This window comes from Thunnus albacares, chromosome 14, assembly GCF_914725855.1.
Source record: "Thunnus albacares chromosome 14, fThuAlb1.1, whole genome shotgun sequence".
NCBI lineage: Eukaryota > Metazoa > Chordata > Actinopteri > Scombriformes > Scombridae > Thunnus > Thunnus albacares.
This window is the reverse complement of record NC_058119.1, coordinates 17,244,224-17,271,615: the sequence shown is the minus strand read 5'-3', so window position 1 is coordinate 17,271,615 and position 27,392 is coordinate 17,244,224. Positions and strand designations below refer to the sequence as shown.

The 27,392-nt window shown below is 38.7% G+C and overlaps 1 protein-coding gene across 2 annotated transcripts in view; it reads right to left on the bottom strand.

Annotated features, from left to right (window-relative positions):
• Nucleotides 1–27,392, bottom strand: part of LOC122997543 (protocadherin-15-like) — a 235,022-nt gene that overhangs the window by 121,239 nt on the left and 86,391 nt on the right. Inside the window, exons 4-5 of one of the 2 annotated variants that reach the window (XM_044373751.1) lie at nt 19,286–19,300; nt 17,445–17,510 (exon numbers count right to left, since the gene is read on the bottom strand). In XM_044373751.1, the coding sequence (XP_044229686.1) occupies nt 17,445–17,510; nt 19,286–19,300 (81 nt within the window). The remainder of the gene's footprint in view (nt 1–17,444; nt 17,511–19,285; nt 19,301–27,392) is intronic. The other variant, XM_044373752.1, reaches the window with a different exon arrangement.

Sequence of the window (27,392 nt, the reverse complement as noted above, 5' to 3'; positions counted from 1 at the left end):
GACTTTTTAATGTCTTTCTCTCTGGTCTCCAGCAGAGACATGAGTTGAGTCTTGCTGCACAACACAGCTTGTTAGAGGGGAAGAAGCAGGAGAAGGGGGGTGGTCGTGGTTTGGCGAGACGTCAATGCAACCTCCTTGGAGGCGGGTCAGGCATGCTCTGGCACGACTCTGGAGATGGTCCATCTCAGGCGCGACTTGACACAGCTCGGCGCGTTTAAACTAGTAATGGAAATGCAAATCAGTGTAGCATGGTTTGACTTGGCACGGCCAAAAGTGCCAATGGAAAAACCCTATAAGAAGTATTTTGAGAAATGGTGTTGTAGCAGTCTCTTCTTCTATAGAAAAGAAAGGTGCTTTTTTAATTTTTAATTTTTCCTTTTCATAATGGGTCACATGCTAGTCATACGTATGCACATGGGTTAATTTCTGGGTGAAACTATCAATCTTTTTCCATCACATTGGCAGGCAGCTAATTTGTCACAGTGGACTGCCCAAAATAGACCAAATGCAAACATAATTTCCTGACTCAAATTGCTGTATAAAAATCACTTTGGTACAACAGTGTTGTGTTGTTGTCAAACCTACTTCAAACTAAGTTGCTACAGTCCTCTTCCCGTGGTCAGTCTTAAACCACACAGTCTCTTCAATGCCAAAACTCTATGCTCAAATGCATTTTAATACATTTAGGACCAACAGAGGTATTAAAACATTTCACATAAATAAAATTTTAAAAAATCAACATACTTACTGTACAATAGAAAAATATGCAAAAGAAAAAGTACATTAGACGGATACACACACTTACTACACAAGCATGGCCACTAACTTCACAACAAGACTGAGGCTGCCTTCAGATCATCATCATCTTTAGCCCTGCATGAAAAAACAGAACCCCCTCATTCATTTGAATGAGGCAAGTTGGCAGTGCAGCAGGTATGCAAGGGCATAGTGCTCTGATAAAATAAAATAAAAATACACAAGGTTGTACTACAAAAAAAGGTGCATTTGCTAATTAGCACTAAACACAAAAGACAGTTGAGGCTGATGGGAATATCAATTGTTTTGCAGGTATTTAGTCATAAACCAAAGTATTGGACAAATTAAATACTTGACTTGATAATGGCACTAGATGAAGAATCATCCTCTTGCAACCATGGATGTCAGTACAAAATGTCATGGCAATCCATCCAATAGTTATTGAGATATTTCAGTCTGACCCAAGTGGTGGACTGACTGACGTACAAATCAGTGGCGGCTGGTGACTCAAAAAATTGGGGAGGACAGGAGGAAAACCAACATGGAATCTTACAACAAACCGCATCAAACTATATCATTGTCCCACCTGATGAAATTGGAGGGGTGGGGGGCAATTTTCTATGCCAATAAAACAATTTGCTTGAGTGGTGCAAAGGCTGCTTCTTTAAAGACATTTAGCATACATAATGTCTCTAAACAAAGAAGTGCTCATTTTAGCCATGGAGTGGTTCAAATGTGTCATTTTACCAACAAAGTGAAATTCAAATTTATAGTATTGTTCTATTGTGACAACAAATTTATGTTCTCATCAAAAACAGACAACATATCACATGATTTAAACGTGTTTCCTATGTATTTTCTTAGTATACAGAAATATATAAAGTAGCACAAAGCTTATAATGTGATACAGATCAGTGCTGAATACAAGAAAGATTGAACACTAAAAACATTCACAAATCTAAAAGTCTAGGTTCACATCAGAAAGTATGAATGCATGTATCAAATACATGACTTACACACTCTTATCTATATGCACCACATACAAAATATAGTCTACAAAGCTGACATGTTAACACTAGGGGTGTTAACATGAACACAAAACTCACGGTTCGGATCGTATCACTGATTTGAGTCATGGATCAGATCATTATTAGGATCAGCGGGAAAAAAAGGGGGAGACAAATAAAACTTTGTTTTCCATTTATTCTATAACACACTTACAGCAAGAAACAGCAAGGAACTTTTGCCCATGGTCTTAAATGAAAACAACATTTAAGATGTCCAATGTTTAAATAAAATAAAATATATAAAATATTTAATGCTCAGTTGTTGCAATGTGATACATGAAACCTTCCTCTTTTAAACAGTGAATGAAACAGCCTCTGTCCACATCATCAAAACTTGATGATACCAAACATTCAGCGCTAACGTCAGTTAGCAGCTAGATGCTAATTAGCTGCTCAGCTGCAGCACATTAAACAGCAGGTAAACATAACTCAAATGTCACATCGGACCCGTTAGATGCTGGTTTGATCATTGCTCTTCAAAATCCCTGCTAACGTTAGCGACATGCTGTCTGCCCATGACTTGTACTTACAGCTTTTTGTTTACTTTGTCTTAACTGAGACATTAAATTTTGTAATTAATCCACATATGCCTGCCGAACCATGGGGGGCGATCCATACAGATCACGGATCAACTACAATCCGTTACACCACTAGTTAACACTTGTTATTCTAGTTACTTTAAGCTTATTACTCAGCTCAGCTTAAAAACGAACTAAAGAAACTGTCAGAAGCAAGCAGCCAGACCTCCTGCACACTAACCACACAACATCAACAGGTCACTGAACAACCACTCAATTAAAAAGACAGCTCACTGTAACTTCAACAAGCAAACTACCCACAACACATTATATGATCTCTGCTGCATTCTTGTTAAGGAGATAAAAAACAAAAAAGCCACACAGAGACATTTAACCATCAGAGATGAAATTAGCGACCAAAGAGACAGAGAGAGAGAAGCTGTATCTGACACTCGTTATCTGACGTCTTCTTCTTTCTATCATGGAGATGAAGTATCCATGTTATAACATCCATTTGTGACTGTTGGTCATCTTGTTTGTGAACTTTATGGCTGCTGCTTAACCAGTCTGATATCATTAGCAACAATGACAAACAAGCTAACTCTCCTGGTTGTTTCTCCGGTTGCTTCTCTCTCCAGCCTCCCCAACAGCGTCCTGCTGCTGCTGCGCTGCACAATCCAGATAATTTTTCCCGTTAGTTTAACAACAGTCCTTAACAGTCCTTCCATGGATGTATAAAGAGTCCTTCAGGCTGCTACAACAAGCCAGCTGTTGCATTGGCTAACGCAAGGAACTATCTACTGCTGCTACTCTGCCTTACAGTGGAGAGAATTGAAGATGAAATCTGGAAACTATCATTGGACCAACTCAATGTCAATATTGCATTCTGGTTGTTGATTGGTGAGGGAGGACGGCCTCCCTTGGAGCGTCATTTTACGTGTCATGGCCAATCACAGATTAGCATGAAAAAAAAAGAAATACATTAAGTCCAGTGTAAGAGATCTCGCCCTGCGGAGGTCAGCAGGCACCCGTCCTCCTCTGTCCCCCACTCCACCTCCACCAATTGCGCCCCCCCACCACCACTTCACACACTGCCCTTTCTCCTCCCTGCAGGTGTCGCTGTTGAAGCATTTTAAACAGAATTTCAGTAATGGATTTTTTCCAAAGAGGAGAGAAAAAATACTTTATAAATAATACTGAGATTTGGTAATGGTTTATTTCAACCAAATATTCTTTTTTATATTTTGATCTCCCTTTTGCCTCTCAAAAAATAGAGGAGGATCAACCTCCTCTGCCTCTATGGACCAGCCTCCACTGGTACAAATAGTCTATATTACATTAAACAGAAAATACTCTAAGTCTTCCTAGCCCACTGAGTGCACACACAAGCAGACATGTACTGTATACACAGAACATACACTGCAGTATTCCTACGAGAAAAAGTTTGGTATATCACTCCATATATATTTCTAGGCTGAGTTTTTAATCTTTTACATACTGACAGCACTTTGTGTACCAAAAGGTAGGAAACACGGTTGGTCAATGCTACCAACAAAACTTCAATTTATTCTGAGGATAACCAGATGACCTGCATCAAGTCAGTGCAGAGTACAGCTCAGTGAATACACCTGAATGATATGAGATAGAAATGATGCAGCCACACCATTCAGGGCAGTGTAAGTTTGGAGAAGAACTCTAGCCTGTATCCACTGTGGGTGCAGGAAGGCCACAACTAACTGAATGTGAGAAAAATGAAAAACACTTTCTAGTCTTCTTAAGTTTTGTAGCTGCAACATTTTCTATAAACTGGGAACCTTGTGATGGGTAATTCACATAAGCTGAAGTAAAGAGTAAAGAGTGGAACCTAGATGACAGATACCTGTCCAATCCAAAATAACTAATGCGCACACACGCACACACACTAAAGCACGGTAATTTCTTTGACTGTAGCCAGCATAAGGAACTTTACTGTCCATGTTCATCCTCACATATTGCTGCACAATCTTATTTAAGGTATTATTTGTGCACAGTTTCCAAAGCAGCTCCTGACGCCTCCAGGCTAGTTTGCAAATGATTAACATATTCGAAAGGAACCTCTTGGGCTGGTTGCCAAGTTGCAGCTACTGCTACCTATTCCCACACAGATTTGTATCTCCAGTTCTCTATGAAGATATTTTGTTCCTGTTGTTTAGGCTGATTGAAAATACTTGTTTCAATAAAACCAGAGTCCAAGTTCATTAGCACCACCTGTTAGAAATGAAGATGACACAAAGTCAGGTACAGCAATAAACAAGCCTATAAGATTGATTTTATTTGCTCTACTCTCTATGAATTGTATGTACAAGTGTGTGGTTTATAACTTTAATAATTTACTTTTACTTTTTTACTTTTAATAATGGCTACATTAACTATTGGAGTTGAAGACAGATAAAAGATTTTAAAAATTCACACATTTGAAAATATCAAAAATTAATTTACATTTCAAACTTCAATTTGAACTCTCTGCCTCATTTTTTTCATGAATTTCAAAATAGAACTTTTACTTTGTCAACAGATGTCCCACTGTAATAAAATTAAAACATTGTGTTAACACTGCAACAGTCACTGTAGGTGATATGTTATCCGCATAAAAATCAAGTGATGTCTTAGGCTTTCCAAGGAAGAAACATGGCTGCTTAGTTGCCGGAGATTGTGTGATGAAAGAAAAGATGAACAATACAGAGTAAATTGATGCTGCTGAAAAGTACATTAAGCCATCAGCACTGTTAGTGCAAAGACAGCATTAAAATAGATAGCATCAATATAACGAAAAGTCATGAAAAGTGCAGCCTATTTTCACAGGTTATTCCTCTGCCTTGTAGTCCACTGGATTAATGAAAGCTGCTGTTGAGTATATAGAAATATCCTTATGTAGCCTCTAATTCCAAGATGCATTAACTTTACAACACATTTAGTCACAACCAAGGTAAATATTATAACCTATGTTGGAGATGTAGGCATATCAGTGCAATAACGTTCATTGTATACCATTTACTACTGTATGTCATCTACACCAGAGGCCACAACCGTGTCCTTGTCACCATAATAGCAATCATTGTGCCGTTCCTTTGCTACATTCAATCAAGGTACTGGATTGCATGGAGGAGAGTACATGCTTCATGAACATGTTGTTACCACTATTAAAAGCATTGTACTACCAGTGGAACTGACATTTCTAAGCTGAGAGTAAGCACATACAGTACTGTGCAGAGGTTTGAGGCACTTTATATGCTTATATATATCCATACCATCATATCCAATACCATCACGGAGGCGTCTGATTGGTCCTAAATTCATTCTGCAGCATGACAATGACCCCAAACATAGCTTGAGTCATAAAGAACTGTCTTTAGTGACAATAAGAACGAAGAGTCCTGCAACAAATGGTACAGCCCCCACAGAGCTCCGATCTTCAAGCCAGTGTGGGATTACATGAAGAGACAGAAGCTATTGAGACAGCCTAAATCCATAGAAGAACTGTGGCAAATTCAATGATATGCGAGACCTCGCTCTGTTGAAAACAGAATGGACATTGTGGATCCATGACTCAAGTCCTATCAATGCTTAAATACCAGATAGCTTTGCATCTGTCTACACTACCATGGTGATCCATCTTCGATTACATGAACACATTTTGAGCACATGAATAGCAGGGCACATCTTTAACAGCTCAGTTAAAGCGGTTGCTCAAAGGCTTTGAAATAACAGTCTGGTTGTTCAAAATCAGGAGCTTGACGTGGCTGTTTATAACCATGTGGGACTGTACTGATGTACATTAAGAGTAAAGGTAATTGTATTTATATAGCACAATATCACAAATTTACCCCATGGGGCTCTACAATCTGTACAGCTTACAACACCTTATATCCTTAGACCCTCAATTGGGATAAGGAAAAACTCCCCCCGCCCAAAAAAGCCTTTAACAGGAAAAACATGGAAGAAACCTCAGGGAGAGTAACAGAGGAAGGATCCCTCTTCGAGGACAGACAGGCATGCAATACTAAAGAGTAAAGGTAAGCAGGATACATACAGTATTTTAGAGATTTGGATTTGACTTAAGTTCAAAGCATGCATTACAGTAATCCTAATGTGAAACTGGACAAGGCTTGAATCATGAATTCTTCCCCAGTATACAGAGGCTGCTTATCTCTGTATGTAAAATTAGAAACTTTGGCCATCATTGTAAAAACCAAATTAACCGCTGCTGCATGACACTGAAGTGTCTGAAACAGGCTCAGTTAGTATCTGAATCACACATAAATGTCGTCCCTCCGAAGCTAAAAATTTAAGAACTGAGCTTTACATCTGTGATGTCATCCTGATTTACAGCCTGGAGCTGCTCCATTGATAATGAATGGGAGACTGACTTTGTGAATTCTTAGAAAGTTAGTTTGAAAGATGCCCTGAGTATTGGAACTGACTCCTTCACCCATGATTTTTAAGTAATTCTCTATGTATCTGTACATTGGTATAACATCAGAGATGGGGAAATTAATCTTTCTTGTTTCTAGCTTTAGGAGCAAGTGATGAATATTCACAAATACATAGGAATGACATTTATCTTTAATGCTGATAGCTAAATTTAACCCAAGCAACATTTGTTGATCATATTAAATGACGCATATCTGTACTTGTGGAAAAAAAGGCGCCTTCTGAAATTCAATCATTTATACTCCACATATGTTTAAATTCTATCTGAAAAATCTGTCACTTTCTAAGAGTAGACAAAAATAGCCATGTGTGACACATTTTACAAGAGCATGCAGTCTAAACCACATTCAAAACCAAGAATGGGATTTTCTTGTCAACATGATACTTTAATGACTGAATATTTTGCAGTTGCTTAATACATTTTCACTCACTGTCTTCAGAGTTTAAAGTCCCATCACAGCCTTTGTTCATAAATTAACTAACTAAATTAATTAACGTAAATTAAATTAATTTAGTTACTGAGAAAAAAGGTTTCCTTGATTGGGGTAAGGCATTGAGAGAAATCTGGAAAATACAGCTAGATTTCTGTTTTCATGGCCTTAACCTGATTTCACCCAGTAAACTATTTTGTGTGTGTGTGTGTGTGTGCATGTAAACATGGTCATTTGTAAAAAGAGAAGGTATTACTGTGTCTACACCTGCCTACATCTCCCTCTCACTGCTGTCTTTGGCAGATATTATATCCCAGCCTGATTCATTTGTAAGTAACTATGCCTTATTAACAGCTAGGGAGATCAAGAATAGTGGTTAAGGAGTGGCTCAGCCTTGGCATATAGATGTGTTGTCAATAGCAATAAACACGTTAATGTCCCAGCAGCATACCTTATTATTCTAATTTGTACTGTCTCAATACAGAACCAAGGGCAATTGAGGAAATTTTTCTCATCTCTGTAACACACATACTCAGGATTTCTGCCAACTCTGTTTCCTAGTATGACGCTGTTAAACATGCTCTAGACTATGAGTCTACAGCACTTAACCTGTACTTCACACAAGCAGTGCTTTCAGCCAACTCAGCAGGCCAACACGCTAACAGTGAGAATGCTCACTGGTAATGTTTACCAAGTTTGCCATAGTTTATGGTGTTGGTGGTGTGATGGTGTTTGGTCATAGACAAAAGTATTGGACAAAGTGAAATTTTGACCTCATGATAGTGCTAGATATTTGATTCAAAACTACAAATGTTAACCTCATGGTGTGGCGTGCACCGGTAGTCTAATGGTTAAGGCGCATGCCATATAACTGCAACATCTGTGGCTCAAATCCAGCTGCAGACCTTTGTTGCATGTCACACCCCATCAATCTCTCCCCGCCAATTCCTGTCACCTCTCCACTGTCCCTACAATAAAGGCATACAATGCCCTAAATAATAAAGGCATACAATGGATTCATCATTTGGAAATCATTTATGTCTGTACAGGATTTTCTGCCAATCCATTAAGTAGATGTTAAAGTTTTTACGTATCTAGTGAAATATCTTGACATGCTGGTTACGCTGGATGAAAAGTCAGGGGATCACCAAAGTCAATAGGCTTCATCCTCTTGGGAATTCAAATGTCTGCATACATTTTCAAGGTAATCCATCCAATGGTAGTTGAGATACAGTATTTCAGTGTGGACCAAAGTGGTTGACTGACCAGCAGACGGACATTGCTATAATTAGAGCTGCTTCTAGTCAGTAAAGGGGGGTGCTCCTGCTGTGTGAGTGTGTATGGATGGGTGAATCAGAGGTAAACTGTAAAGCTATACATACATATTGTATCCTGCTATTGTATTCTGCAAATTTGTATTGCTTAAAAATCAGATCTACGGTAAATATAAAATATGAATGACCAATCATGTTAATGTCTGTTCAGACTAATGTGAGGATTAAACTAATCCAGGATCTCATTACATAGTGCTGGAAATTAATTGATGAATGCTCTGTATCTTTTTAAATGTGGAATGCACTTGGAATGCTGAAATACTGACTGAAAAAGACAAATAAATGCAACAATACAGACAGTGTTCAGGCATTTTTCTTATAAAACTGATGCAGGTATATGCAGAATGTTGGTATCTTAAAGAAAACAAATAAGCCTAATGAGCAGGTTTCACTAAGGTTAAAAAAAAATACTTGTAAGCACACACACAAACAGTACATTATGCAGTTTATGTGTTTCTTGACAATGAAAATTACAATCTTTATCTGTCGTCAATATACTGTATTAGAAACACAAAAAAAACACCAAGAGGTCCTCAAGTTGTGGTATAATGTACAATATAAAATCAATATTTCACAATGATGGTCATCACAGAAACGAAAACCTTGGTTGTCTCTGTTGACAATGAGCTGCAGTGCAACTCCAAAGACTCAACGAGGTATTGATTAACCTTAACATAGGCAGTCACTGTACAGATTTAGCCTGATTTTAACTCTCAAATCTTAGAATTGAGACAAATCTCTACTAGATCGGTTGTCGTTTGACATGCTGTTTGAGGTGGATCAATGGATTGTTGATCAGGCAATATGACCCCATGACACCCATTACTGCCTCCTGTAGATCATTAGAATAGTGTGAAACCACTGGCAGAACTGTGTGTGTGTGTGTATATATGCGTCCTGATGTACATGCATGAGTCAAACACAACAGGGACCACACTCATACCAACCTGCTCCATAGCACTATGGGGTCAAGAACTCCAGAAAGGTACCTTTAATTCAATTGCAGTGATAACAATTATGGGCCAGAAAATGTCGGCATCATTAAAAATCGCCCGAAGCGTCACTATGCTGTCCACAAACTTGGCATTGTTTCAGCAGAGCAGCTCTGGGATTTATCTACTGATGAAGCCATCAATACAGTGTTGGCTCTGCAGCTTTATGGGAGAAAAACTCCTCGAATGTCAAGTGAGCTGCAATATGAACGATGTGTTTGAAAACCTCACTCATAACAGAATCTGTAAGTGGTTTTTCACAGTTTTGTGTATTTGTGGAACAGATTGTGTTGTTACTCACAAGCAAATAAGCATTGCAGTGATATCCTCAGTCTTCTGGGCCACAGTACAGTTTGGAAAAACTAGGAACTATAATTCTGCTTTATAGTCTCTTCACGTATATATGGTGAGATGCCGCAGTGAAAGAACACTGGGATTCCCTTGGAGAGATGTGAATAAAAAAACACATATTCTATGAGGACACTATTAATCTAAGTTGACAATCCCACCATATTCAGGGGAAAACTAGCTGAATAATGCGGGTTGTATGCTCACGCTAGCACCAGCACTTGTTTTAAAGACATTTTTTTTCTATCACTCCCTCCCCCAAAAAAAAATCTGTAAAGAGAAAACCAAAAATTTAGCGCAGAACATTTACTTAACATGTTTTCTCTGATCAAGCATGAGGTAAACACATTAAGTTAGATTTTGCAATTTGCCTCAGACACGATTTGTATCTGAGCATGCATTTTACATTGATAATTAAAACCTCACAGAAGACCCACTATGTTCATGCAAATAATGATACAGTGCAACACAACACATGAAAGGCTTGTTTCTATAGCTTAATGAGGATAAGCACACAGTGATTTACAATAGGAATGGAAGTAATGGTGCTGACCGTTTATCTCCACAATATACTGTAATTGCTGTCTTTATTTGCACATCAAACACTAAAATGAGTAGCAAAAACAATAGCCTTAACACGACTAGTAGTCCAATTACGGTCAAACAGAGAGGTACACACTATCGTAGGCCACTTTACTTCTGATAAACACATTCAGCATCTGGAAACTAGGACGTTTACCATAAATAATGGCTTGTTATGCATATAAACCATACAAAAATATAGATGTTGAGCTGGGGTGGTCACAATGCACTTTAGTCTATAATTGAGCCTCACTGAATGTCACGCCCTCCTGTTTTGCTCTCTAATCCACAAGGAGCAGGTGTTGCACACTAATCCTGGCCTTTCAGCTACACTCTAATTATATATTGATGACCCAGCAATCATCACCACTGGACGTGATCATAGAATTTAACAGAGACCTGTGTGTGTGTATGTGTGTGTGTGTGTGTGTGTGTGTGTGTGTGTGTGTGTGTGTGTGTATGTGTGTGTGTGTGTGTGTGTGTGTGTGTGTATGTGCGTGCGTGTGAGAAACACAGAATAGGGAACAGAGAGAACATGTTTAATCCCTAATTAGACATCTGCATAATATTATAAAAAAGCAAACAAGTGCAACATGTCCGCTCTCACGTATCACTCACTCGCACACATACACACATCATAACTGCTCTCCAATCAAAAAGAAACCCACACGCTTTGCAAATGCTCCAATGCGTGTGCGCACACAAAACAGCAGTGCTCGTTTTGTTTGAGTAACAAAATCACAGCTCCACAAAAATCAAATTGGTCACTTGGGTAACTCTAGCCCAGTCTGCTCAGATGTTTCCTCTCCTGCTAAATTGCTATTATTAAGCAGAACAGGAATGTCCAAAGTTCTGATCAGCAAAATTAAAGATAAGCTTGAAAGCTTAAAAATTCAAGCTGTTAAAATCAACCTGCTCACTAAACCAAACGCATTTGATAAGATGTTAGATGATTCTGCTAAAAAGTATGACTTTTTTTAACATCCTATACCAATGATTTAGTTATTTATTTTTCCTAACAATTATTCCAAATTATTCCTGTTAACCAGTATAGTTAGGCAACAAAATATTTGGTTATAATTGGGAAAAGACCACTGCAGCACACTAGCACTGAACATTGGCACAAGACATGCTGAAATCATGTACTGCAAAACAGTCCGATGTGAACAGAATTTCTCATGCTTCTGAACTATCCCATACAAGATGTACTAGTAATATCAGCAAAATCACATTTATCCAGTGAATCAGTATTAGGCTCTTTGCGCTTTCTGCCCAACTAAATGCACTATACATGCAGTTAAAAGTGAGACTTAAATATTTGTAAGAGTGCAGAAAATTGACTTGACACGCTGCTACGAGTGACATCAGTAACTATATTTGTTTGTTTTGTTGTGTATTAATGATTTTAGAGTGAGATATTAATAATCAAAACCTAAATGTAGTAGTACAGTTCATTTGCTGTGAGATGATTGATTGTATATGAATAGAATTTGTCATTTTCATATTCAGCTGATTGGATGTTGACAGAATTTTCTTAATTCAGGTTCATTTGCCTAAGATGCACATCTTCACATGGCAATTGCAAAGTATATTTCCGAGACATCAAGTAAAAGACAGTTAGGCAGCCAACAGTTAGTTAACCCTGTTCGCTTGTGGTAAATAATGAAGCACAATGCCTTGTTTTTTCTCTTCAGCCAGGGATCAAGACTTTTCATCCCACATGGTAAAAGAGTTATAAATTATGCCTTTGCTATTTGTACAGGGCTACACTGAAAGACCTATACATAAATTTGCTCCCCTGCTGATGACTACTATTGCTTGAAACCAGTGGAATTCAGGACTACAGTTGTTTGAAGATTCATCATAGCGAGGCATAGCGCTACATGCTTGTGGGTGCCTAACTTGAGTATTAGCCCACTGTTGGGCTAACTTTGAAGAAAATGTTACTGCCTTCTGGGTACACCTAATGGAATAAAAATTTACAGATTTCTCAGGTACGTCTGAGGAAGTTCAGTTTTAACTAGGGAAACTGACCTTAAATTTGAAGTATAGATTTAATTTTAAGCCTGTGCATTGCCTTACAAGTTGAATTTCTTTGAAATCCAAAAACAAGCAAATTCAAAGACAGTCTCTCGTGGATCTCTTTCCATATTTTTAGATTGTATATTTTATATTTATATCATGTTGTGTTATTTATGTAGGTGAAACAGGCTACAACAAGATCCTAAAACAGGCTAGATGCTGAGTTTGGTAGCAAATGAATGAAAAAATAAAGAGACAGAAAGAAAGGGAAAGGCTTGAAACAGACTACACAACGTGTTAATGTAAAGGAACGAGGCAACAGAGAGTATGGTCGAACTAATGACAAGCTTGATGGAGAGAAACAGTGTGGGGGATTGAATTAACTCTGAGGAGAGAAGCTAATGAGCCCGTGGTGGCTGAGAAAAACACTCACGTAGGCTGGCTCATCTCATTAATTGTTTAAGACTGTATTTAACACTTTCTAGAGCTGCCTCGAAGCTTGGTCCTGTGTCTACAGGCAAACCTTTTGAAACAAGACCTAGTATGTTGCTCAGAAGGAAAGCCTGCAACATTCTATGAGAGGTAGTCATCCTAGATGAGATGAAAGACCTTTAAAAAGACTGCATGTATTTAGCATCAGGACTAAATTTTCTCTGTTTTCCATCATTTCAGCTCTGTCAAATCTGTGGTTTATTGCTGTGAGAAGGCTGTCCTGTGGGCAGTTGTCTTGGGTCTAAAAAGAGAAGCAGTCTAAACACAAGATACCAATAACACTGTGAAAGCAAGGTGTTAAAGAAGTCCCCATCCAGGAATCACACAATAGCACCTGAGTCAGGGAGGATAACACAAGCACTCCTGCCAAGAAAGGAACCCCCCACCCCACTTAGGTACAACCACTTCACCTTGATGAGAGGCTATGTACACAGCCTTCCTCCTTTTGTTCTTTCTTTTTGACCTCAGCCATGTTGTGTGCGTCCTGTAAGTGGTTTTCCTTATTTAATATTTGATTTACCTTTATTGCACACAATTGCTGTTGAGATTTGATGTTAATAACTTTGTTCTCTCTTTGCAGAGCTTAAACCACACATACATATACCTGAACCTTAAAAGGAAAATGAAAGTGCTCTGCATTACACTCATAGCATCTTGGGAGTTTGCCTCATCTTTCTGTCATTGGTCTCTCACAGTCACTTCAGCCTTCACACAAGTTTTACAACTTAACACAAAGAATTGATAATAAACCAGAAAAAAATAGCTGAAATACTACAGAAGTGTCAAGTGGCTCATTTTGTTCATCTTCACACAGACTCTGGTGCAGGAGTCACTTCATTTTCTGTCTATCTATCTGAGTGGTTGACTTAGATGCAAGTTTAGAGACAAGCCTGAAGAGGAAGAGGTGAGACAAGGTCTCTGTTTCTTCCAAAAAAGTGTATTTTCCATCACATGAATAATTGGTCCGAGTACTTATAGCAACAAAAGAGCATAACGTGATGGACAGGTAAGGAGTGTTCTGTGTTGGAGTGCCTACTGACAATACTGCTCAGATACAGTCTCAATTTTCATCACTATCCTATTCAGATAAAGAGCTGCATTGATTGTTTTATGAATTCACTGTAGATGTCACAATAAAAATACAAAATCCATGCAAGTTGTAATGAAACTAGACTTGAACTATAATAGTCAATAATACACAAATAGTCAATACCTATTAATGTCAAGACAGAAGTGCACAATGACACTATGTCTCATTCATCTGCGCCGCACTTTTTAATAGGTTATAACATTAAATGCTTGACGTGCCAACATGAAGTTAGTTGAAGTTCTCATCAGCCTTTCTTTTGCATGGTTTGCGATTGAAGATGACTGTAGCCTTAATGACAGGATTATAATGAATCAATCAAAGAGCATGTAAGTAGAATTATATGTTGAATCTGGACCACTGCATAGGCCAGTACTTGCAATTGACTCATGTTTCACTGACAAGAAAAATTCAAAACACTATTAAACACATGAATGAATGAAAAAAAAATTAAGCAAAAACATCCAGGCTCCTCTGTGGAGCCTTTGTCTCCACTGAACTGAAAAATTTGGCCGATGGCTGCACCTAATTGCTAACTCCTGCTCTAAGAGTTACTGTGCTAAAGAAAAAGGTGCAACAACCAAACAAACCCCTCCACAGATTACAGCATTACATTCTTCTACTACTGATGAATCGGTTCGATTAGCGATGAAACCACTTGTTTTGAACTTAAAGTGTATCCAGGGGGTCATGGTTAAGGTCAAGCATGCATTTCAGTGATTGATACAATTACTTGCATCATCAGCCGATGGAGGATTTTACTTTGATTGCCTTGTTCAAATGGCTGTCAGCCTTCCTCAGGATGCAATGATTTATCAGCATTTAGAGTGAATCTACCTTGGCAGATACACTACATAAAAGAATGCTAAATTGACTTCTTTTTAATAAAGCCCTTCAGCAACACTTGTTTCTGGTTTCCTATAAGCTGTTCCTCAATATACGGAGGGTTGAGAGCATCCTCACAAGCTTAGCTTCAGGCAACAGTTGATACAAATCATGAATTTGCAGAGACAAGATAAAAGCTAGGAGCATCTTCATTTATGGACACACTGATTTCCCACTGCAGTTGTAGAAAGCTTTCTGTCAATGAGAAAAAATCTCTCTCTTTTTTTCCTCTCTGCTCATATCCAGCTACCCCTATCCAATGAGGTAAAAATATCCTCAATCTAATGCTTTAACTGGCTTTGAATTTAGCTCATGGGCTGAATAAGCAAAGGAACCTATAGAAAACAAGCTTTGTCTTCCCAATAGAGATCTACTCTGCAAGTGAGACTTTATGTGTTGTGTCTGGCACCTGTCACTGGGTCTGCAGGAGCAGCAGCTTGGATAAATTAAACATGTTACGCTTCATTTGAGCAAGTGGGTTGCTATCCTCTTGTGACTATCCATTTCTCTAAAGTGAAAACCTCCTAGAATAAAACACAGCAAGCTTAAATGAAAAAAAGTTCGAAGAGAACGGGCTTATTTCTGAATGTCTGTGACAAAGTCTATTGTTTTCACCGATTCAAATATGATTCCACCCCAGACAATCAATGAATGAACAACAGTTGATAAAATATAGTGCCTTGGCAGCTGCAAATGTTATCACGTTTCTGAGAAATGCCCACGGGGAACCTTACACTTTCTTGGCTCTTCTGACTGATGTTAAATTTGTTCCTCAGAGGAGGCAATGGAAACAGGATTATATATTTATTTGTATGCCTACCTTTTTGACCCTGACCAAAAAAAGCCAGACAGACGGGTGATTATGTTGTTTGGTTTCCCATTCAAAGACATGAATGAATATAAAGGCGACTGCTCAGAAAAGATGGAATCTTATTATATGCCATTTGTATGGTTTCTGTGTGACAGAAGAGAAGAGACGAAAAACATTTAGAGGGATAATTGCTTTGGTCAATAACGGTGGGTTGCCTGTTTTACATTCCATTACCGGGAGGACGGGCTCTGGGCCGTTTCATCACACGGAGATAAATAAAAGGACGGTGGAGCCAGAAGAGACCCATATCCCAGGTAAATGAGTGCTTTATGAGGAAGATTAGTGCAAATCCCTCACACACAGAGCAACGGCACATGTGTGGTGAGGGAGGCTTTCGGATGCAGGCTTGGCCACCTCCATCTCATACATTCCCCCGGCAATCGATCAAAGCCCCCAACTCACAGCTCCACACACACACACACATATACACAGAGTAGGGAGTTGGTGAGACAGTATGACAGCCTGAATTGGAGGCTATTGCATTGATGAATGGTGGCCTCATTTGACACAGAGCCACCCAATCATACTCTTGGGAAACAAATATGCACATAAGGTGTATGCATATGTGCGCACACACAGTCTCTCTTTCTGAGGCACTCACACATCCACCCACAAAGCAGTGCCCCGGAGCGGATACTATATAGCAGGGAAGTGGAGCATCTGTGAAATTGTATTCTGATGTTATAAACAAGCTCTGGATCTTATCTTCAGTGTGAGCTTGCTCATTAAACTCTGTTAACCTGCAGTACTAATATCTGCAGGGAAAGCCGAATGAGACAAACACACACCTGCTCCATTCAGGGAAATACATTTCTCATTCCCTCAATGAATATATAGCTCCTCCCAAAGCAGCAGTCAGCACTCCCTATCACACAAACACACACATACACACATACTCACCAACAAAATGCAGATGACAAACGCTCACAATTCATAGTAAAGAGCCATGAAGGTGAGGGAGGAAAAGAGAAGAAAACTAGAGAGAGCTGAGAAGTGGGTGCAGGTGATGGGAGAGGCCAGAAGAACATGAAGGAGGAAGAGAAACGGAGCAGCAGTATATTTTGACCCACTCAAGTGTTGCGTGTCTGCTCCAAGCATCAGTAATTTCTGTGCTGCAGTAGCACAGGTACACCACAGTAAAGTCAACCTGCACTAGGAGCAGACTACTCATTAATGGAGCCCCATGTCACCTCTGTATGCCAAACACCATCTGTATTCACTCACTCAGACACACACATACACATCCCCCTCTGCTTTACCCTGGGAGAGCAGAACAAATATACACACCAGAACAACAGGAATTTATTTATATTTAATTTAAAACACAATCAAAATGACAACCCAGTGTCAAAAACATCTCCTACTATCAATCTGGCCCAAGAGCCATCAGCGGAGCAACTGTAGCTACTACAACTACACTACAACACTGAACAGTCCCAATAGGGTAAGTATTAATATGTATTGCATTACCAAAGCAATCTTAACAGTGTAATACATGCCACTTGAGTGCATTTACCATACTGGAATACAGAATGAAGTGGAGTAGGAATATGTGAGAAGTGTAGGTGGGCTACTGTGTTTGTACATACCGTTGGGGCTCTCCTCGTCAATGGTCACTATAGTTGCGGGGGGGCCTGGCCGGGACAGCTTACACTCTGTATGTACAAAGAGAAAAAGGTAATTAATATAAAAGAAGCTAAATTCCTGATTGCTAAATTTAAATTATTTATTTTGCAATACAAAAAGTATATTGTGCTTCATGGCAGCTTATGAAAATGACTTAGGGTCCCTCTACATCCAAAAATGTGTTTTTCTTGATGTTAATTCAGTTTAATGTGTGAGCTTCACTGTGCAGAGTGATGTATGTGCAGAGTTTGACACAACAGGTGTGATGTGGAAAGCCTCTAGTGCACAAACACTGAGAATGGACTTGTCAGTGAAGTAGGAGACATCTTGTGTCCAGCAGTGAAACTAAAAATAATTTGCATACCCACAGATTCTGGAATTTTTAATGAGGTAGAAGGAGAAGATATCATTTTAAGGATTTTAACAAGATAATTGAACTTTTTTTGTGGAAAAACCATATCAGACACAAACTATTATTCAAAGTGTTTTATATACATCTTAAAACATGTTTGGAGGGGATCTTTAAGTCAAATACAAAAATTACAAATTGATTTAGTATTAAAGCTAAAATGTGTTGATATACAGCAGTGGTGGAAAGTAACTCATCAGTACATTTACTCAAATATTGTATCTAGATACAGTTATTGCGAGTTATTATATGAGTGATATAGAATATAGAATACTTTATACTTCACTACATTTCAGAGGGAGAAACTTGCAACACTACATTTATTTGACAGAAATAGTTTTTTGACTTTTATATTTTACATCTTATAAAAAGCTTATCAGATTTTTATAAAATACAATGCACTGTTTAAACAACAGTAGTTCTCAATCTTTTTGCCTTATGATCACAAAAAAAAGCATTGTCTACCTGGGGCCCCTAAGCACGTTTCAGATGTCTGTGAGTTTTTAGCAGTTTCACCAAAGGGATATTTCACATTAAACTTCTCATATGGTTTCATTTCAATGACTGTTTGAGGCCCAAAGAGGTAAAACAATCCAATATTTCAAAAAAGCAAAGATCAGAGAAAAAATATTCCAAAATGTTTCAAAGTTTTCATTTTTCTTCATCCCTACCTCATTAATGAAATATATAATAATACATCAGTCACAGGGGCCATTTTTAAGCAGAATGAGCACTTTTACTTTTGATACTTTTGAGTACATTTGCCTATGCTGAAACAACTGTCTTCTTTTGATATACAGTATTGTCTGAATACAGCTGACAGCAACGCCAGAACACTGCAAAAACCTGGAATTGTAAATATTTCATTGGTCTGATGAAATAAACCGCAAAATGTTGTTTTAGTGTGTTTCTGTCATGCCATAAGCTGTCACGTTGACACATCTTTTTATAGCAGGTGGCATCAATGACTGCTACTGCACAAACATCAACATGAATGGACTGTACGATACTGACACCAGACAAACAGGGTGGTCAAAGCATGTGGCAACATCATAAGCAGAGCACTGACGAGAGCAGCTTCACAGATGGAGGCCACAGCAGCTAGATGGTAAGAGCACATGGGACACAGGTAATGGCAGCTTGACAGACAGCACCAGATGGGGCAGCAGGAGAGGTGGAGAAGGGGAGACAGGGGGAAGGGAGGCGTCTAGTGTAGAGGAATAGGTGCTGCAAGGAAACGCGTTCTGCAGCTGATGTGAGGAAAGTTCAGCATTAAATGTCTTTCAATGGGGGAAGAGAGAGAAGAGTAGAGAGAGAGATACAGGTAGAGGGAAAGAGAATACAGGCATGTAATGAAACAAAAGGAACACAGACAGTGGATGTTTGCCCTCTTACCCTCATACTGCCAGTCTGAAGAGGTCAGGGGTTAGTGGAGCCAGAGGAAAGCAGAGCAGAAGCATGAAAGAAAAGAAAAGCATGAAACAGTTGGTTGAGGTACAGCTCTGATGTTAGGAAAGAAGAAAAAAGATCATTATAAAGAAGAACAGATATTAGAACATAAGGGAAAAGAGAGGTAGTTTCAGGGAGGAAATACATTGGAAGTATCCACTGGAGAAATGCTGAAATGTTAGTAAACCAGACACTGTTTTTATGGCCACAACATCTCTTCTTGCTGACAGCTGATGTTACTCCGCAAGAGAGGTGGGGAGAGGGTGCGTCACAAAGATGAATCAATTTAAAAACTAAAACACTCCCTCTTGGTACATTAAGTAGTAGTGTGTGTTCTGGAAGAGGAAAAAATCAGTATGAAAGAGCACTGGAAGCTGTGTGCAAGTTCTTCAGCATCCTATCCCTCTCCTTTAAATCGCTCTGGCTCCATCTTGTAAGATATTGAATCTCAAGCAGCTTGCTGTCAGGTGGTTTCCTCTTACATTACATGTAATCAGAGAGGAACAGAAAAAAAGACACATGGTCATTGACACCACATCAACAGTCGGCATTCTAGGGTTTCACACCCACCTTCTGTTGCATGACTTCAGTTGTGCAACTGTGCACCTGTTGCCAGGTGCAAAACAGTGTATAGTTTAAATATGCATGGGCCTTCACTAATGTAATGGTTTAAAATGCATAATAACCAGAGATAAAAACCTTAGGATGTGATGTTGCTGCATTTTTAATCATGGCTTTTCCAAAGTGCAGATACACACATTAGCAATTAAATGGCAATGAAAGCCTGGGGCTAAAACATGTAATATTTCATTGCAAATCATTAATTACATTCATTTTTTAAATTCCTTCTAATTAAGGTTAGTGTCACAACCCTGGCCACATTGTTTTCTAGATTTTATCTGGAATAAAGATTTACATCCATGTAAGGAATCTCATCTTTGTTCTATATATGACTGGCAGTGTGAAAATCCATTCTCAGTTAAAGATGTTGAGAAGCATACACTACTTTAAATCATTGAGGAATTATTATCAACACTGCTAATTCCTAAGGTGTACTCCCTGTCCCTTTTCAGGGTTCCATGATTTTATTATAATTAGAAAACCAGTACCCATCTGCTGAAGCAGGATGAGGGTTTCCTGTAATAGCGACAAAATGAACAGAGCAAGTGGGTCACACCTCGCAATCTGAGACATAAACAACAAGCAGCATCAAAATAAGTATGCAAATCTGCTCCGAGAGAATATACTCTGTGTGAAGTAGAAAGAGTGTGCACATGTGTGTGTGTGAGAGTGTGTGGAATAAAAGTTACTTGCACTCATTTTTAGAGGCTTTTTAAAGGATCACAGACGGTCTGTTTTGTTAGTTTTGCATATGTGTGTTCAAGCACGAATATGTGTGTTTGTGCGGGTACACGTGTGTGTAGCTTTAAGTGGTCGTTGTGGCAGGAGGAGAGAAAGATGTAAAGAGTCTGCTTTGAAGACAAAAGGCAGAACCAAGCAGAGATAAAGAATATTGCCTCCATTTGCAATGCTAGAGGTCCTGTATTGCGATCAGAGCACAAACATATGTCGCACTGGGGAAGTAAGGCACACGCATACACATGCATGTGAATACAAGCACATACACAAACTCACTTCAAGCAACGCTTGCTCACAGTTGTGTTCACAACAAAACTGAAATGATCTCAATCTGTTGCTACGTTTTTACACCTTTTAGCAGTGGGTGATATTTTCTAATGACAATCTCCATCAAGGTCGATCCTAAAAGGCTACATTCTTGATTTAGGAAGTAAAAAAAAGGTTAAATTGTTTCAAAAGAGAGAATGGTCGAACAGCCAGAGATATGTGGTACAGCAGAAAGATGTTGTTTGTAGAGGAGAGTCAAGCTTTTCATAAAATGCTACAAAAATAAGGAGTATGTTCACAGTAGCTATATGCTGTGGAGTACACATCTCTGGCATATTGAGTAATAAAAACTGGATGAAGAACAAAGTACAAATACTCAGTGAGTTGTGCCCTTCTCAGTGTGCACAGGTGATTTCAAATTTTTATGTTTATTTCAAATGGAAACCATTCAAAAACACCACAGAGTATAAGAATGGGAGCTAGATGAAAGACACAATTAATCACATAGCTGGTTGTTTTTTTAATAGTGATTAGATTTAAGAATAGAAAGCATGTGCCTATTATCAACTTTATTTCTTGGGTAAATCCATACAATGTAAAAGGGCTGGCAATTGTTTCAGGTATTGTGTAGATATTAAAGCAGCGCATACACCTAAGGATTATTTTAGTGAGGCCTTGATACAAATCATTTGAAAAGAGAAAGCAAATCATGGAACATGATGTGCCAATGGATGAGGGAAATACTACTATATATTTATACGACTTCATCTCTGTCTTCAGTTGTAAGAGTTTAGGGTCAATATATCAGCTTGTGGTCAATAGGTCATGAAAAAATGCATAGTGGTCAACAGCCACTCAATAGGTACTATTTAGCCTGATCAAGAACAAATAAAAGAAAATGTTGCTGGAGATAATGACAACTGGGGGGCAACATTAGATCACACCATAAGATGTAAGGTCAACTGGTACAAAATTCTATCCGGCAAATTTCCAATCATTTGTTTGTCATCATTTGGTTGGATTCTGTCACTGGTTTAGAGTTGGTAGGTCTGAGGATATTTGTGAGATTCAGCTCGTCAAGAAGGAAATAAGTGGTGCCAACAGGAAAACAAACTGGATTGGATCTTGCAGTTCTTGGAGATCGAAACTCCCACTGACTAGAAAACTGGCTTATTATTGGCGAGCACTGGGTATAATCCTATGATCTGATGCATTTGGAATATTTAGGCATCTACAAATATAAGATAACATCAGGTTTTCAGTGCATCCACAAGTCAAAATGAGGAAGGTTAAGGAGACAGAAGTACATTATAGAGCCCAAACACTTAAGTCCAATCAATATAGCTGGCTAGATTGCACACTGATGTTCATAGAAAGGCTAATCAAGAAGGCAGCCTCATTATTAAAATTTTTCCCCTTTGTGTATTTCAGTAGCTTTTTTGACTGTAGTGGCGTCTATCCCAGTCCAACAGATGCTCAACGAGCTTTTGTTCCCTAAATCTCAGGACGCATTGCTTTTAACGACCTGATCTCTCTGTTCCAAATGAAATGAGCATTGGGTGGTGATGGGATGCAACAAGCAGCATTCAATCTAATACTAATAGGTACTAATAGGTAATCAGGGCACTGTATATTTCAGAGGCCTAAACCACAGACAATCAAATTTTGACCTCAGGGTAATTTGCTCTAACCTAAAGAGATCTTCTCACTAATCAACCTAACAATGTTGACTTGAAGCTGTAATACTTCAATTACAAAATGATTACCGCTTGTGTCACACGGGAGTCAGGCGGAAAAAAATGGATGCGAGCAAGTCTCAATCAATTTGAAGAATACTTGAGATTGAAGAAAACAATTTTGTTCCCCTGCAAAAACCATAACATATTACAAAGGATAGAGAACTGAGAATATTTTATCTGACAATGCAAATAACCCCATGAAATGCTTGTTTAATTTTGCCTGACTGCTTATGACTTGGAAATGATTAAAGGTATTAAAATGTTTACAAGTTAATTTTGGCATATGCAGTGGTATCATGTTTCTTCCCGGTGTTTGAGGTTTACATTTATAGTCAACTGCAGGGTGTTTAGGCGAATGCAAAGAGTGTCTGTGTGCTTCAAATATTGGAGAAAATTAAAGCTTTGAAATGCACCACCACTGTATGTGTTACTTCTTCTATACATAGATCTTTCATCACACTTTTCAAATGAGACCATCTGAGATGCAGACAACCTCCTAAACAATTCAAGTTTTTACAAGGCAGCTCATCGACCGCTACATTACTGGAGCAACAAGGCGGTGGTGAGATGAATTCTGCTCACTGACATTTAGTTTCAAAAGGCATTTTTACCTGCCACTCGATTCAATAGCCTGCTCTTTCCTGTGGCTTCATCTGCAAAAGCACCTTTTTAGCAACCAATAAATCAAACTGCTGCTCCCTTGGAGTAGAGATCTTAAAAAAACTGATTTTAAAGGACAACTAACCTAACAAGCAATGTGGTCCAGGAGGCTGCACTGTCTCAATCAATCTTGCACAACTTTACAACAAACCTACAAAAGGATCAGGGGTATCTTATTTATTTATATAACTAAGAAATGCAAATTATTTCATATTTACAAACTGTAGCAAAACATGCTTGACCTCCCTAGATGTGTGCAGCCAGTCATTAAAAATTGTCAAAGACAGAGAGGGAGTGAAAAAAGAGAGGAAGATTCAGAAAGGGCAGAGGCAACGAAGAGGAAAGTAGGAACTCATTTCTCATCCTTTAGATGGATGGCAAACTGCCAACTCAACACAAGGTTCCTCTTATCATAAAACGTCTCGTACTGTACATCCATATACAATCATAAATGCGTCTGCCCTTTCATATAAATATCAGGCCTTAGGTGATGATAAGGAAATGTTTAACAGAGTGCATGGAAAGTTGGTCTGGCTAGGACAGGGAATCCAGATGAGGTAATTTCTCTTCCTTCAGCCGCAGCACCGTTGAACCACCTGAGGGAGCATACTCTGCTGATCTCTGGTCTGACAAGTGTCTACTTAAAAAACTTTGAGGTTGGAGGTTAGTGTTATGACTAATCCCTGGGGTGGCAGGCAGCCCAGGACAGAGATGAGTAGAAACGGAGCAAATGGGGACACTCTTAATTTCCCAGTTGGATTGATATGGTTTATTTTGAATGGATCAATGTCCAGTGGGGCAGAGGGGCATTCTGAGATAGGTCCAGCAGGGCCTGGCAAAGGACAGTGAGACAGACAAAGGGAAGCTGTCCAGTGACAGACACTGCCAGGTAATGGCTGCTCATGGGCAGACAGCAGGTCAGAGCAGATGAGCAGTTTGTGTTATAGTGAGGGGGGTTGGGCCAGTTGTCCACAGGGGTTGGCTGTCAAAACTGTGTATTACAGTTCACATCATACAGTAAAAGGTCCCTTCTTGTTCTGAGTAGGCTCCATTAGTCATTTCTTTAAGTCTCAAAGCCTTTAGATGTTTAGATGAGTGATTTTTATATAGTTCATATTGTAGATTGGAGGGTTTTTTTTTGTTGTTTTTTACTCTCAAGTTTTTCCTTAATAGACATGTATTTGAATATGTAAATTCAATGATACTGGGAGGACAAAATAACTACCCTACAAAGTAATGCCATCCAAGACACACTCCCAACAAAAACAAACATTATAAGGTTAGGAAAGATAGAATTCATTGCACCTTTATTGCATAAGATTGCGTTACAGGCATTGCTTTTCTTCTGTCCACCCCTTTAACTATGGGTACAGAGGTGAGACAGCTACCTGATGTTTCCCTTCATTTAAGTAATATGTCACAATAGGCATGGCTTTAATGACACTGTTACCAAATATAGATATCGTAACAATAATTTCATTACATAAATGATTTTTACAAAGAAAAGACCCTCCTGGCTGCCTGCACATATGAAAAGCAGCTGTAGTGTAGCATACACTACATGTTTTATCAGTAACCAAAGATTATAGTTATCACAGCCAGGAATGAGTTACTGAAAAAATTCAAAATAACACACTCCAACTGCAGTCATTTTGATGGAAATGAAAGGCAATTCTGTTTTGAATGGACTTTACTGGCACTCTCAAGTAACCACAAGAGCAGATCTATATTGCTTGCTGGTCGAAGAATGTCTTCAACCACGCTAAAAGTACCACATTGCATGTATTGCAATATTTAACAGTACCCGCCAACACTCCCGATTTTCGCAAGAGTCTCCCTATTTTGAACTCTTTTTCCCACTGTCCTCCTGATTGGTAATTTCTCCTGTTAATCTCCTGATTTCATAGTGATAAAAAATCAAACTGTTGTTTCTCAGTTTCTGTTTGGGATATGTGTTGTTGTACCGGGCAACCCAACCTAAAGGCAGAGGTAAGCATGCGCAAACACCCCTGCCTGATGTAAGTAACTTGTCACTGTGCTCGCTGAAGTCCTGAAAATGGGAGGAGAGGCTGGGGTGTCTCAGCCAGCAAGTTTACAAGAATTTGCCAAATTTTAAGATACATGGCAAACTCAAATAAACAGTTAGACTACATACAACATTATTGTGTTATTAGCTTAACTAGCGTGCTGTGGTTGTGTAAAACATATCGGTAGTGGATGGGACACTGTGGTCAAAGCACTTGAATACCACTTTTCTACATGTTTATGCTTGTTGAACTGGTGGATTGACAAAGTAATCACTGGCTTTTTACCCAGGACGGTTTCGTTGCACTTACAGTAATGAGCAAAGTTTTCGTCAGCTCGAGTAAAACGTTATCTTTTACTTCATCCCACTGCCCCCGCCACCAAAAAAAACTGTATTTTGAAACGTAAATGATGGCAGGTATGCAATTCAAAACATGATGAATACCAGCCTTGACCTCAGTTCTGAGTGGTAGATTTAGCCACAGAAAGCCTTCAGTAACCACAGTGTTGGGTCAACAGGTCAGATGAGATTGACTGTTGCTGTGACAACCAACCTCGTCACAGCTTTGCAGCAATCAGTTTCTATTCTTTTATAGGTGGAAACGTGTAAAGACATTTCAAAAGAAAAATAGACTGCTCTATCACTGGACTTGATTGGGAAAGTGAGGCAGAGCTTTCAGGGAGGAAGCATGAAAGCTCTAAATTCTGTTATTGTTTTGTTTCAAATTATTTGCTGTGCTCTCCTTTAACGCTGATTATCCAAAGCTCTGGAGCGTAATAAGAGAACCCAAATATAACCAAGCGTCAATTATGTAAACACATGACAAAAAAAAGTTCTACATTTTTATCTCTACTTTGTGCTACTTGAGCACTGAGCATACAGGTATGTTTCAATGTCATGCTTCCACACATAGCCCTGCCTTGCAGTTCAATTAGTCAATCACTACAGTTCAATACAGTTCCTTATTAACAACCATGAACTCCACCAAAAAGCACTCAGTGGTCAAAAATGCAGTTGTTTTTACAGCTGAATTAGTTGCTTTGAATGCCAGTACTCTTGGCATTGATCTGTTTGCGGTTACAGTACACATACTGTATATTCTACTCCATCAAGTCATTACAGTCATCCTCATATGTTTCATGCCGTTTATTAGTTGCATCTTTTGTGATTTACTGGTTACAATGTCCCTACAGCAGATGTGTTCAGCGAGTGCTGTTGCAGCTCAAACATGTTGCAAGGTAAAACTGATTATTTACAATAGTTGCTTAACATTTTCAAGAATGTCATAATGGCGATCCATCGGCCTTAACCATAAGTCATAGGCATTGATCATGTTCCTTTGTCGCACAGAAAATATGGAAAACACATTAAATTCACATAAAATGTCACCCAAATGTATAGTATAGTCTCAGAAACAAATATGATGTAATCATATCTTTTTAGAGTTAATGCTGAGTTTTTCAATGCATACTGCCTTGTGTACTTGATAAGGTGTTTTTTCTACCCATTTTAAAATTCTCTCAGTTTACTTTTTTAATATGTTTTTCATTGTTTTATTCATTGTAATATTAGTATTCCATTTGGTGGACTAATAATTTACACCTGGAAACATTATGATTGAATGTTAACTAGGTGAGGGCTCAATCTATTTGTCTTATCAAACCACTGAGCAGAAATGATGACTGACAATTTCAAATCATGTTAAATAGAGTAATTTCACACAGGCTAAGATTGTCACAAACAATATTGGTTTCTGAGAATAACAGTGGATTTATTCAAGTTTATGGGTTTATGTACGATTAAGCTCAGTCTTGCCAAGACCTCTGTTCCTTACACACTTGAACAGAAATGCAAATTTCCAAATGTGCAAAGCAATGGAAGCCAAGTATCTGAATCTAAGAATAATTTGTTTTCTTTACGGTAAAAGGATTGTTGCAGGTTTGAGTTCATGCTCAACAGAACTGATGCAATTACAGAACGATAAGGATCACAGCTGATCACA